Genomic DNA, 12,524 nt, shown 5'->3' with positions numbered 1-12,524 from the left:
AACCCAATCACTTCCTGTGTGTGCCTGACCTAACATCAAGTCCCACCATAAAGAGCTGTTATGATGATGGGATACTTAAGACCCAAGCAAGACTCCACCAAAACGTCTTGAGTATCAAAAACACAATTGGAACACACATCCAATTAGAATTTCTGGAAAAGATGGAAGCAGAAATTATTTTTTGAGCCTTGATTTTTGTAAATGAATAGTGTTTTGATGGGGGAGGGAAATTAAAAAGAAATGAGAACTAAGGAAGAAATGAAAAGGGAATTTTTGAGGGTTAACCAAAGCATGAGATAAACTTTGCTCAAGCCACAAATTCCCTAAAAAAAAAAAAAAAAGACTTACTCTGAGACAAGAAAAATATAGTGATGTTAGAAGACCAAAAAACTACAGACTTAGAAAATCTGATTGATATAATGACCAAAAGAGGTCTTTGTCTAAAAAGATAATGCAGATTGAGAGACATTTTATGTTTTGGGACATGGCCAATGCAGGGATTCTGCTCTGCTTGATTATGTCTTGCGGTGTTCTTCTCTAAATTAGAATGTTCTCTGGGAGCAGGTTTCTTGGGGAGCTTCTAGATTCAGCCTTCCTTTCAGTTCAGTTCAATAATCCCTATAATCCCAGGGACTAAGGTCCAAATCTTTTACTCTCTCCTTCAAAGTCTTGTCTCTTTTCCTGGGGCCCGGTTAACTTTAGTAGAGGCCTCTTTCTTCTTGGTTCCAAGAGCTCCCTCCGAATCTCCATCCAGCACAAAGGTGGAATCTGGAATGACTCTTGGCTTCTCCTCCCAGAGAGTGGGCTTGTGGGTTTCTGTGGGCTTGTGGGTCTGGTCCTGAGAGCTTCTTGCTTCTATTTCTGCCCAACTTGTGAATCTCCTTGACTTGTGCATCTCCTCCTTATATGCTCTCTAAAGGTGTGAAGTCTGTGTGAACTCCTTTAAAAGTGTGAACTAAGTACATAATATCAGTAAGTACCTTGTTTCAATCTCTGGCCCATAATATCTGAAAGGGAGGTTTTGTTTTCCTTTTCCAATTGAGGTTGAGGAAGTGAGGAAGGTAGATTTTTTTGCTAATTGGAAAAAAATTTTGTGAAGGAGGTGAGCATAAAGGTGGATTTTGAATGATGTCTGTGAGATTTGGATCATGAGAGGAAGAACACCATTCTAGGAAATGGGAATGATATGGGCAAAAATGTGGCAGACAGAGGTGCATATAGTACATTCAGAAACACGAAGAAAACCATAGGCTTTCATCTTTAATATTTGAGAAGCTTCAAAAGATCTTTAACAAATGTACCTTCTCCACTCATACAGATCCGAACTCCATCATTAGTAGAGAGTTAACCTCCTTAAGTCTCACTTGTAATTTCTCTGCTCACCTTTCAAAAAGAATATAATACTCAAGGTGACACTTTCAAAGCTGTCCCTTCTTTCTGAACTTTCTTCTGAACATTGATTTAGATGCTTCAATGACCCTCTGTCTTTTGCAACAATATCAATTGTTATTCTTTCCCCCTTTCCTCCTCTCTCATGCAAAAAGAAGAGAAAAAACCCAATCTTTGTAAGAAATCAGCCCAGACAAAGGCAGTCCATCTTCCTGCATCTTGTATTCATCATCCGCCTTTGAGATGACCAGTGGATTTCTTCACTGGTCCTTTAGAATTGTGTTTGCATTGCAGTGATCAGAGCTGTATTTCCAAAGTTTTTTGTTTACCAGGTCTTTAAACCTTGTTCTTTGTTGACACTTCGTAGAACAGAATTACACAGTAGCTCCAATAATCCAGAGCCAATGAATGAGATCCTTCAGTCTCCACTTTTTCAGAGCTGAAACCTATTTTTAAATTATGCAAGATGAGGTGAGGTGGACATAGGTGGTGAAAGATAACCTTGAAATCTGAAGGTGAATTTTGGATAGATAACAGATTGCTGCTTCATAGGATCACAGATTGAGACCAGGAAGGGGCCCTAGAATGAGATCATCTAACGGAAACCCCTTCAGCTTTCCCAGACAGGGAAAGGGATCTGCCTCAAGTCAGGCTGTAGGAATTAAAAAAGGGAAAAATGGAAACTGCAAAGGGTAGAGCTGGAGCTTCCACCCAGGCCATCCTCTGGCCTGGAAACATCATGACATGCAGTATTTTGCACATTGTGATTTCCTGAAATGTATCGCCTTGAAAGTGCTATGGAGTGGGGGCTGGGTGTAAAGTCACAAAGATCTGAGTTCAAATTCAGCTTTAGACAGTGGGTATAACTTGTCACTTTACTTCTATGTAACTGTTTCCTCAATACACCTATGTCCTAGGGTGGTTGAGAGGATCAAATGAGAGAACTTCCTAAAACATTAGCAAAGTGCCCGGCACTTAGTAAGCACTATATAACATTATTAAAAGGTGTCACTGGCCAAAAAGAGCTTCAAAAACGATGAAATTAAACCATAAGAGATTGGGAAGGTGCTACCTCTGACCTTTGAAAGTTGAACAGGAGTAGCCTCCATTCAGATCTCACATTTTGTTCCAGACAGAGGCAGACCTAGGGAGGGGATGGGTCGTTCTGGCACAAAAGCTGCTCTGTGCCCGTTATCCCTGATGTCGTGTAAGAAGTGCAGATGGCGTCCAGGAGAGGGTCGGCCGGACTCGGGAAATCTGGCCCCAGGCGCCTCCTATCTTAATAGGAAAGATTTTGGCGCGTGGACATTTCGAGATCAGTGGTTTGGAGATTCGAGGAAAGGGTGCTTCTCTAGTGTCGGTTCCTGCTTCTGCTGCTGTGGCGCCCCACTCGCAAAGAAGTAGGGAGTCCAGAAACCAGGGGTGGGATCAATGGGAGATGGGGAGAAAAGCGGCCTTGATGTGTGCCAAAGGTCCCGGCTTCTCAGAGGGTTCTTAGAATACCAAGACTTGTGAAGGAGGTTTGGCAACAATGATAGTATATTGAGAGCCACCCATGTGAGTGTTCCATTAAAATGATGGGTTTTGGGAAGGGGGATGACAATTATTCATCACTGAATTAACAAATAAATATTTGGGCAACCCCAGATGTGGATCCTGACTTCTGGCTGCCCAACATTCAGTACCCCTAGTGCTAAAGACCCGGGCGTCATCGAAACCCCGTAAAACAGAATGAGAGGGTTTGCCTTGCAGAGTTCCTGGGCAAATGAAGTGAAGCAGGGGCAGCCTAAGGGTGCTCATCCCCATTTACAGCAGAAGGGAACTGTCTCTCAGAAAATGGTCGTCTCTAAGATCTCATAGCTACCGAGTGGCAAAGGCCTCTGCTTGACCTCGATCCAAGCACCAAAGCAGAGAGCTCTTGGGACTCTCCCACAGCCATCTTGGGCATGTCGAGCCCAAGGCCCCAGGAAGCCCTTGTAAGGCTTGAAATTGCGGGAGACTTGGAGTTAGTGACACCATGGTGTCAGACCTAGCAATCTTCACCCCCCCCCTCCCCGCATTAGTACTCTAACCTCTGAATAAGAAGTTCTGAACAGGTCCATAAACCGCAGTGAACGCCTGCTGCCCTCCGGGCTCCCTGGTTTAAGGAGGTAACCCTAAAGGTGGAGAGAGAAAGGAGGGAGGTGCAGATGGATTCTATCCAGCCCTAACTCATTTTCTGACTAGGAGTTAGTGAACGGAACTGGACTGATTTCCCATTCCTCATTGCCTTAAATGAAAAAGGGCCTGGGGTCCAAATAGGGTCTTGTCCAGACTTGGCCAGTAGGCGAGACTTTGAGATTTTGCTCCAAGACTGGCCACCACACTATTTTTTTTCAGATAAATTGTGTGGGAGAAATTCAGAGTCAGAATTTGAATTTATTCAAATCGCCCAAGGCGGACTGTGTTAGCCACAGGAAGAAGACTCGGTCCATGTCCACAATGAGGAAAGAGGGACGGTGGGAAGTAGGGGTCGCCAGCTTTTCTGGAAATGGTTTTATGTGACTCTGACTAGTAAACTTCAAACGTCACCTTCCCTTCCTTACAACCTGCTATTGTAAATTGATTCTAAAACTTTTTTTGGTCAATTTTTTTAAAAGATTGTATTGGCTTTTTCTTTGCAGTCTTTTCAGGGAAGCCAGGGACGAGCCTACCTCTTTAATTCTGTGTAAGTATCAGTGGCGGATTCTGCCCTGCCAGCGGCTTTCTCAGGGAAGTGTTTGGTGTTCAATGTCGGATTCTCTATTAATTGTTCTGTGTATTCATTCGATAGCTTTGAAATAGTTCTGAGAGAGTTCTGGGGCCACAGGATTTTTCCCTTCGATTTTTCCCATGTGACTATTTTTAAAGGTCTGGGATCTCTTTTCCCTTCTCCCCCAAGTCTGTCCTTGGGGTGGATCCCAACCACTCTGTTTTAAGTGGTCAGGACCAAAAGGATTCATCCTTTGGTGGCCAGAATTCTGCAGGGAGACTCCTGTTCTCTAGCTGGAGTAGCGGTGGGGAGGGGGCAGCAGGCAGAGTCCATCCCCGGGCCCCCCTTCCAAGCTGGAGCTTGGGGTCGCTGGCACAAGCCTCCGGGGTCACCTGTGAGCCGGGAGGAGGCAGTGGAGGAGCAGAATTCTGGCAGGTAGGTAACCAAGTAAGAAAGCGAGCTTCTTCGGGGAAAGCCAAATTCCCTAAGGACAGTGAGCATTATGGAGGACTTGTCTCCACCACCACAAGGCTTGGGGCAGGGGGAGGGCCGCAGCTCTGTTTCTCATTGGGGTCCGCCTTGAGGGTTGCTCCCCCACCCCAGCTGAGGGTTTGCACCTGCCCCATAACTCGGTGCGCTCTGAGCGCGTCTACATTCTGTGTGTTCTTGGTTGAACTGATGGACCACAAGGCCTCGTGGATCTGGAACCTGAATCAAGCCTGGACCGGGAGCTTGTCAGTCCAGCTCAGAACATCGCTCACATAACGGCTGCCTTGGCTGACGCTGCCTCGGGGTCCGCGCTGTGGACAAATCACTGCTCACCTCATGGCCAGGCTTCCAGAAGGGGCGTTAGTCAGTCACTGGCTGCAAAACGTCCTCTCACTTTGGTCAAATTAGGTTCTGACGGCAGAGCAGATTTGACAACGGTTCATTTCTTTCTTTGGGCAACAATGCTGGGAAATGTAGGCACTCTCCCCATAAGAAAAGTCCTGTTAGTCCAACTGTTTACCAGCAGACGTTGTGGCCAATGTGGTGTGCTTATCTGTAGCCCGCTGGGCCCAAGGGATCGGTCCCTGGGCTGTCTGTCCATCAGTGGAGCCAGTTCTGCCTCCGCATGCTCTGGTTGGGGACAGAGAGACCCGATGCTGCAGCTGCCAGAGCCACGATGACCTTTGGGACATTTTGAACCAATGAGGACAAATGTCACACGCGGCTGGAGTCAGTCATCCCGAAAAATGTCTCCATGGCCCAAAGTCGGTGCTTCTGAGATGAGAAAAAGACCTTTTGTGTCATATTCCCTGAGCCAATGAGAGGTTTCTCTGAAAGAACAAAGGCCTTCTGGGCTGGGAAGAGGGAGAGCGTTTTTCTGTGCTTCAGACCTCTGACTCTCCATGAAACAGGACCGACGGTTTCCATTCTCTCCCTCGATTGCCCCACCTGCAAAGGAGGCCCCTCGGGACCTTGCTAGCTCTGCTGTTCATTCCAGGGTTGGACTGTCTGGGAGGATGGGGCTGAGCCCTCTGGGCCTCCCGCACATGGGCCTCCACACATGGGCCTCCCCTGGCTGAGCTTCCACTAGATTTCAGTTCTAATGAGCCTATACTGGCCAGGCCAGACTGGTCACCTCATCTGGACCTTGCTTCCTTTGTGGAAAAAAACATTCCGAATTGCTGCCCCTGCCTATAAAAACTGCTGGCATCCGTGTGTGGAAAAACGTTGCTGTGCTCCTTCCTTCCCTCTCCATTTTCCCTCACAGTCGGCCAGTGTGCTGGAGCAAGACACCATGAGGAGGGAAGTGTTAAATCTCTGGCCCCCAGACAACAAAAGTGAATAGTGAGGAAGGGGAGTCCTGGCAGCCCTCTGGTGGAAGAGGGCCCCCACGTCGTCCTCCTGGCTTCCTCCTGGGCCTCTCGGTCTGAAGGATGGCAGCCCTCGGGCACACAGCTGTGGCTCCTGCACAGGGTATTGGAGGGGGATTGTGGGAAGACAGATGGACGCTGCCCACCTGAGCTGACTGAGCTGTCATGGGTCGGGAGAAGGCATCGGTCAGAGTCGGGGCCCACGACGGGCTGGAACAGGGCCGCGAAGACACAATTGTAATCAAGAGAGTGGGGGTCTCTGGTGGCAAAGCGACCCCAGTGGCTGGAGACTTAACCGTGACCTCACTTTCTGGCTGTCACCATTTGTCTGAAATAAGGGTAAGAGCACGGCCCTCCCAGGATGGTTTGAGGACAAGTGAGAAACTGGTTAACAGGAGCCTGGCTAGGGAAGGAGAATTATTGTTGTGATTTTACCAGCCTCGGGCCTGCCTTGGGGGGGGGGGAAGCTGTAACTGGTTGTGAGGGATCACATCCCCAGAAGGCCCAGAGGCTGGGGAGGGGCCGAGCCAGGGCAGCTGGCCTGGGAGCTTCCTCCTCACAGTAGAATTCTTATTCCACCTAGAACATTGACCTGACGAGAGCGGGCATCTGGATTACTTTGTGGCCGGTGCAAACAGGTGTTGCACTTGGGGCTACAAAACGCTTTCCTCAAGTACACTCTTTGCCGCCCCCCCCCCCACCGTAGCCAAGGGTCCAGCAGGGCGGTCCCCAGCTCTGAATGTGCTTTCCAGAATGCCGGGAGCCCTGCACAAAGCTGGGTCAAAGCAAGACCAGAGGCAGAAGACCCAAGTCATAGAGTCAAGTGTCGACAGGACTCGCGGGCGTGAGGTCGTGAAGAGAGCCCTCCCTGAAGAGACTTCAGCTTAGTCAGCAAGGACCTGGCCGTGGAAACTCCGGCCCCATCTCCAAGCGCTGGTCGGCGAGAAGCCAGAGCACTCGGCCTTTTTGTGGTGGGAAAAGCCCCGACAGGCGTCACCCGGAGCCAGCGAGCCAATGAGGAGTCAATCCCTTTCGATCCTCGAGCCAATGACGAATCAGTCCCCTAAGATGGGGCCAGGCACCTCAGACCCGGCTCCCGGCTGGTGGCTGCTTCCGTTAGATTGTACGAGTTGTAGAATCCCGATTCCAAACTCGGTGAGCGCCACAAGTGATGGTTGAGTGTGTAATGCAAGCTTTTGTGGGTTCCCCTTTGCTTCAGCAGGGGCAGAGATGCTCATGAGCCTTCTCCTTTTCCTGCAGGGTAAATGTGGGCTGCGGCCCCGCCGAGGAGAGGGTCCTCCTGACCGGCTTACACGCCGTGGCGGATATCTACTGTGAGAACTGTAAAACCACTCTGGGCTGGAAATACGTAAGTAGCCGCCTGGAGGAGGAGGTCTGGGGTCCCTGGGCGGCATTGCACACAGGGAGGCATATGGGGCTGTCTAATGGTGGACCCGTTGCTGTTAGGATTCTTTAAGAGGTTATTTCTGAAAGTCGAGTAGATACGTCAGTTAAAGAAGAAGAAGAAAAAAAAAACTACTTATAAATAGTTTGTTCTGGAACAAAGCTCCATGAATGTCCACAGACTTAGATGTCTACAACTAATAGTGGCCGCCACCCACAAGAGCACAAACTATGCCCAGAATCCTTTAGGGCCGAGGAAAGTTGAGAGGAAGGACTTGCTAAATTATCATTGTCATTTTTTGGCTCTGTCTGAGCCTGTGAGCCCATTTGGGGTTTTCTAGGCACTGGAGCCATTTCCTCTTCAGCTCATTTTACAGATAAGGAAACTGAGGCAGATGGGATGCATTGACTAGCCCAGTCGTAAACTTGTCGGGATCTTACTGGAACGCAGATCTTCCTGACTCGGCACTTGCAGAGCTAGCTAGCTGGCAGATGGATCTCTGAAGGCAGAACAAGTCTGAGCCGTGCTCGCGGACAGGGTGGCTGGACACCCGGGGCGGGGAGCCGCTTTTCCTCAATGTGGAGGACTTTGGGTAGGGCAGGGCACCCATTCAGAGGCGTTAGGCCTGGCCCTGGCCCTCACAAGGCTTAGCCAACTGAGCTGGGGATGGGGTCGTCGCTGGCGCTTCCCAAGCTGCTAGTGGCTCAGCCTCTGTAAGATCCCCGGGGGCCTCCAGCTTTCCACCCCAGTCTCCCAGTGTTCTCTAAGATGGAAACGACGGGCTCTGTTCCTGGGAACCGAGGGTAAGAGCAGAAGCCAAGTGACAAGACTCTCTCTAGGGCAGACGAGGGCCCACCTCCCCACCTCAGCTTCCACCTCCCCTCCGCACTCGTCTTGTGTAACTCCAGTGAGATGCAGCCGGGGGGATCCCCCCCTTCTTGGTATCCCCACCATTGCCCAGAGCCTGGCCGATGTCAGAAGCTGGTTGGCAGAGGAAGCCACGTGAGCCAGGATGGCCTCTGACCCGCCAAGCCCTGAGCATTCGGGTGTTTGGCGTTTGCTGTGGGTCAGGTGCTGATACACTGGCCAGATGCAAGCAGGAAGATGGGGCCCCCATCTGCCCAGGCTTACATTCTGTGGGGGAACTGACAAGGGGGTGGGAGCTAAAGGCCCAAGCCAGGGGCACGGTGGAGAACGGCCTGGGGAGGGTCGGGTGTGGGAGTCCTGGGGCTCCGCTTGGCTCCTGCTCCCTCAGCCCCGGCTTTTCAGGGGCGGTGGCCAGTCCAGCCTGGGAGCTCACCCTTCCCTGTCTTTCTCCTGTCCAGGAACACGCCTTTGAGAGCAGTCAGAAGTACAAGGAGGGCAAGTTCATCATCGAGCTGGCGCACATGATCAAGGACAACGGCTGGGAGTGAGCGCAGAACGGGCGGCAGAAGCCTCCTGCTCGCGGCCCACGCCGGGCGGAGGAGTCATGGCGCCCCATGGCCGGGCCCAGGTTTGCTATGGACAGAGGCAGACTTGCAGCCCTCGCCCACTGTTTCCAATGGATTTTGGGGAGCCTCTCTGGTCAAATGAACTCAATGGGGATCCGCCCTCCCGTCGGCTTCTTAGCGTGAGCTTGGGCTGTTCGAGCTTGTCCCTAAGGCCTGGCTCTGAACGGCCACCAGCATCGGCCACCAGGAGGGGGCCCAGGGGGTCGGCCGCGCTCCCGCCCCTCCCGCCTTCCAGATGGGGCGCCACCCACTCTTCATTCTGTTCTGGTTTTTTGTTTATCTTCCCCCCCCAAATCCTGAGGATATTGGTTGTATTTACGTAGGCATTAACAAGGAAATAGATTGAATGGAAGCGTCTGCCTCGTGCCAAGAGTTGTGAGAAGCCCCTGCCCGCTGAACCTGGGGGGCCTCCAGGTCGGGACCTGCCAGGGCCGGTCGTGTCCCACGCTGTATGTAACAGGGCAGCTGCCACTCGTTCCCTGGCTGGCTCCCTCTAGTGGCAGTTTCACGCACTGGAAAAAGCAAAGGGAAACACACGACAAAGCAGAATTCTGCATTCGTATTTTACTCTTGATGTACTTGAACACAGATGATTATTTTTACATAGGAAAGGCCAAGACTAGATAGGAAACCCTTTATAAGTAAGTACTTGAGAAGCGTTCATTTTAATTTTCTTCAGAAGTTTAAATTACAAGATAGTTTTAAAATTTTTAAATAAAAAGGGTGTTTGATTTGCTGGATAAATCATCCCCTGAAGCATTTTTCTAATAAAATTAATATGAAATCACCCTCTTCCTCCTCCTGTTCTCCCCAGTTGCCTTGGAACTGGATTGATGTCAACGGGCACATTTTTTAAGGCCCCCAAAGGCTGGGCACAGCTTCGCAATTTTGGGTGCAAATCCTCCCAAGGAACAAGCAGACCATCTGTCCATCCTCAAGCTGCCCATCCCTCCTCCCCAGGGGCTGGAAACGCCCCCGTTGGTTCTCCGGGTCACTCGCACAGCTTTCTGGTGGAAGCGCTGCTGCAGCCGCTGTGCTCCTCCCAGCTCCAGTGATCCACCCTGCCTTTAGCACTGAGATGGTGGGACGCCAGCAAAGGGAGGAGGCTGCGAGAGTTCGGATCAGGAAGGACGTTGCCATCATCCGGGAGCTGTCCACGCCAGTCAGGGGAGGGGAAGAGCGCTTGGGACACCTTAGCTCTTGGAAGAGAGAGTTCCGGGCGGCTCGGGGGAGTCGGAGCAGGAAGGCCCAGCCGTGGGTTGGCACCAGCAAAATCCTCTTCCGCCAGAGCGGGGCCGAGCGGCCCTGGAACTGGTGAAGGTGGGAGATGCTTGGTCCATTTGACCTCAAGGTCAAGCGCTTTGGGCCAATGAGAGCCTATGAAAGTCGGAAGCCACTATGCCTAATGGCCACCAGACTGGAGGGCGCCCACTCAACCAGCTAGCCTTGATTCTCCTCACCCATGTTCTGCACCAGCCACATGTCCCAGAAAACCCTGAAAGAGATGCCTGAATTCTGAATGGGAAGAAAAGTCAGCAGAATCTTCATCCTCTCAGGATCTCGGCCCTAAGGGGCGCCTCGGCCCATGCAGCCTCGGTTATCGGTGCATTTGCTCATCCTCGAGAGTAGGGAGCTCTCACCGCCATGTGCGAAAGGTCGGGCCCTGGGTCATTGCCTGCTGGGAGCGCCACTGGATTTCAGCTCATTGACGAGTGGGGTGACGAGCAACCAACACTAAATAATCCTGGCATTTTCCTGTCTTCCTCTCCCACTCCTGGGCCGATTCGGTGACAGTCCCGGAGAAGATCCCGGTGCAGAGAGGTGGCCCAGAAGGCGAGGGGTTTGGGTGGAGGGAACTCGCCCATTCTGGGGATTTGGGAAAGGGGCCAGTCTGGTCACTGAGCCTCCTTTCAAAAAAAAAAAAAAAAATTTCACTTTACTTGAAGAGAGAATTTTACTGTGTTTTTCTTCTAACCAATTTTTGTACATATATTAAGATTATATTTAAAGTTTTTATATTGTTCTGGCGAGTTGACTTCCTCTCCAACGTGAGCACTTTTGTGACTTGCACTGTCCATTTTGTCCGTGGGACGCGCGCGCACACACACACACACACACACACACACACACACTCCTTTTTCATGTAAGTACATGCGGGTGGAACGGAGAGCATTTGTCAGCGTGAACGCCGCAAGGCCCTTGCTGCCGCCTCCTTGGACCAAACCAGCAGCTTCTAATTGTCGGCCCCGACAGCCAAGGAAGTGCCGGCAGAGAAACAGCCGGGACGAGAACGTTTTGTGGGAGGTGCTGGGCCTCGAAGCATCCTGGCCTTGCAGTTTGCAGCAGTTTACCAGAAAGTTAAACTCCCTCCCTTGGAGAACTGCGGCCGTGGTGGCGAGAACTGCCGCCAGAAGCCGCTCATTCCCGCAGGTTGGTTCCGAAGCTCGATGGTGTTCTACCTTGAAAACAAAAGCCTCAGTTCAGCCTCCCGACACATCGGGGTGGTCTGAGATGTCGCCTTGGGCCAGCCTTGTCTCAGCGTCCCTGACACGGGCCTCGCGTCACCTTGGTGCTTATGGGAGCCTTGTAGCCCGGCCTGTGGGAAGCCAGTTTTCTCCTGGGGACTGAGGCCAAGGCTTGCATTTTTTACACAGCAGTTGGCCAATGGAAAGGGGGGCCCTGTTGCCGTCTCCTGGATGTCCCTAGAATCTGGTCGTGGTGCAAGTCTTTCCGGGGGGTCGCTCCCTAGAGACTGGGGAAGGCGACCAATGGCCATGCCAGCTCTTCACAGAACGGGGCGGGGGCCCCCAATGTTGGCCTCCTTCACTGTAACTTTGGGTTGTAAGGTTAGAAATGGTTTTTTCCTCACAAAAGCTTTCCTCCTTCCTGTAGCCTCAGCCAGTGCAGCGAGCCTCCCTTGGCCGAGGTTGTGCTCGACAGCGTCTGTTCCTCCCGATATCAGAATAAAGCTTTTGGTAACGCACCGGGGGCTCCTTGATTCCATCCGCGACCTTTGGGCATCTCTGGGCCTGTGACTTCCTTGGCACACGGCCCTGTGTGATTAATTAGCAGTAGCTGCCTGGCGGGCACTAAAGGGAGATGGCCTGCAGCCGTCTGCCAGGGGACTCTTGACCCCAGATGTGCCTGAGCAGAAGCTGGCGCCACCCTTGAGAAGCTGGTGATGGGTGGGATGGGCCAGACCCAGGGTTCTGGGGGCCTCTCCCCGCTGACAGGCTGATGGGGAACGGGGGAGAACTCCCTGGCAGGGGAGGCGGCCGCGTGCTCCATACGGGCTTGGCCCCTTGTCCCCGGAACACTGGCCCGATTTCCATGTCACCAGCCAGCCGGGCTCCTCTGCCACCCCCTACCCCGTTAGCTCCGTGGCTCACTGTAGTGATTGGAGCTGCCCATGCAGAGGACACGGGCCAGTTACCTGCGAGGGCCTCCCCCAGGAGCTGGGTCCACTCTGACCTGCCATGTCATTCTTAACAGCTCATTTGGACTTGTGGCCCACTAGGACTTCTGATCTTTACTGCTGCCCCCCCCCCAATCTTGTGGCCCTCATGGAGTGGACCTTTAAGAGGCCCCTTTTAGGCCCCTTGCTCCTGTGTAAAATGGGCAGCTCTGGCCCCAGGATGGGACAGAAA

The 12,524-nt window shown here is 51.9% G+C and overlaps 1 protein-coding gene across 2 annotated transcripts in view; it reads left to right on the top strand.

Annotated features, from left to right (window-relative positions):
* YPEL1 (yippee like 1) overlaps positions 1-10,829 on the top strand; it is a 35,756-nt gene extending 24,927 nt beyond the window's left edge. Inside the window, exons 3-6 of one of the 2 annotated variants that reach the window (XR_012486689.1) lie at positions 4,053-4,096; positions 7,240-7,348; positions 8,710-9,518; positions 9,692-10,829. Coding sequence is in view for 1 of the 2 variants with exons in the window: in XM_074292098.1 (XP_074148199.1) it covers positions 4,053-4,096; positions 7,240-7,348; positions 8,710-8,799 (243 nt within the window). In the remaining variant the exon portion in view is untranslated. Of the gene's footprint in view, positions 1-4,052; positions 4,097-7,239; positions 7,349-8,709 lie in introns of both variants that reach the window. The other variant, XM_074292098.1, reaches the window with a different exon arrangement.
* The last annotated feature ends 1,695 nt before the right edge of the window (positions 10,830-12,524 follow it).

Source organism: Sminthopsis crassicaudata, chromosome 1, assembly GCF_048593235.1.
Source record: "Sminthopsis crassicaudata isolate SCR6 chromosome 1, ASM4859323v1, whole genome shotgun sequence".
NCBI lineage: Eukaryota > Metazoa > Chordata > Mammalia > Dasyuromorphia > Dasyuridae > Sminthopsis > Sminthopsis crassicaudata.
The sequence above is the reverse complement of the archived record's forward strand: the minus strand, read 5'-3'. Positions and strand labels throughout refer to the sequence as shown.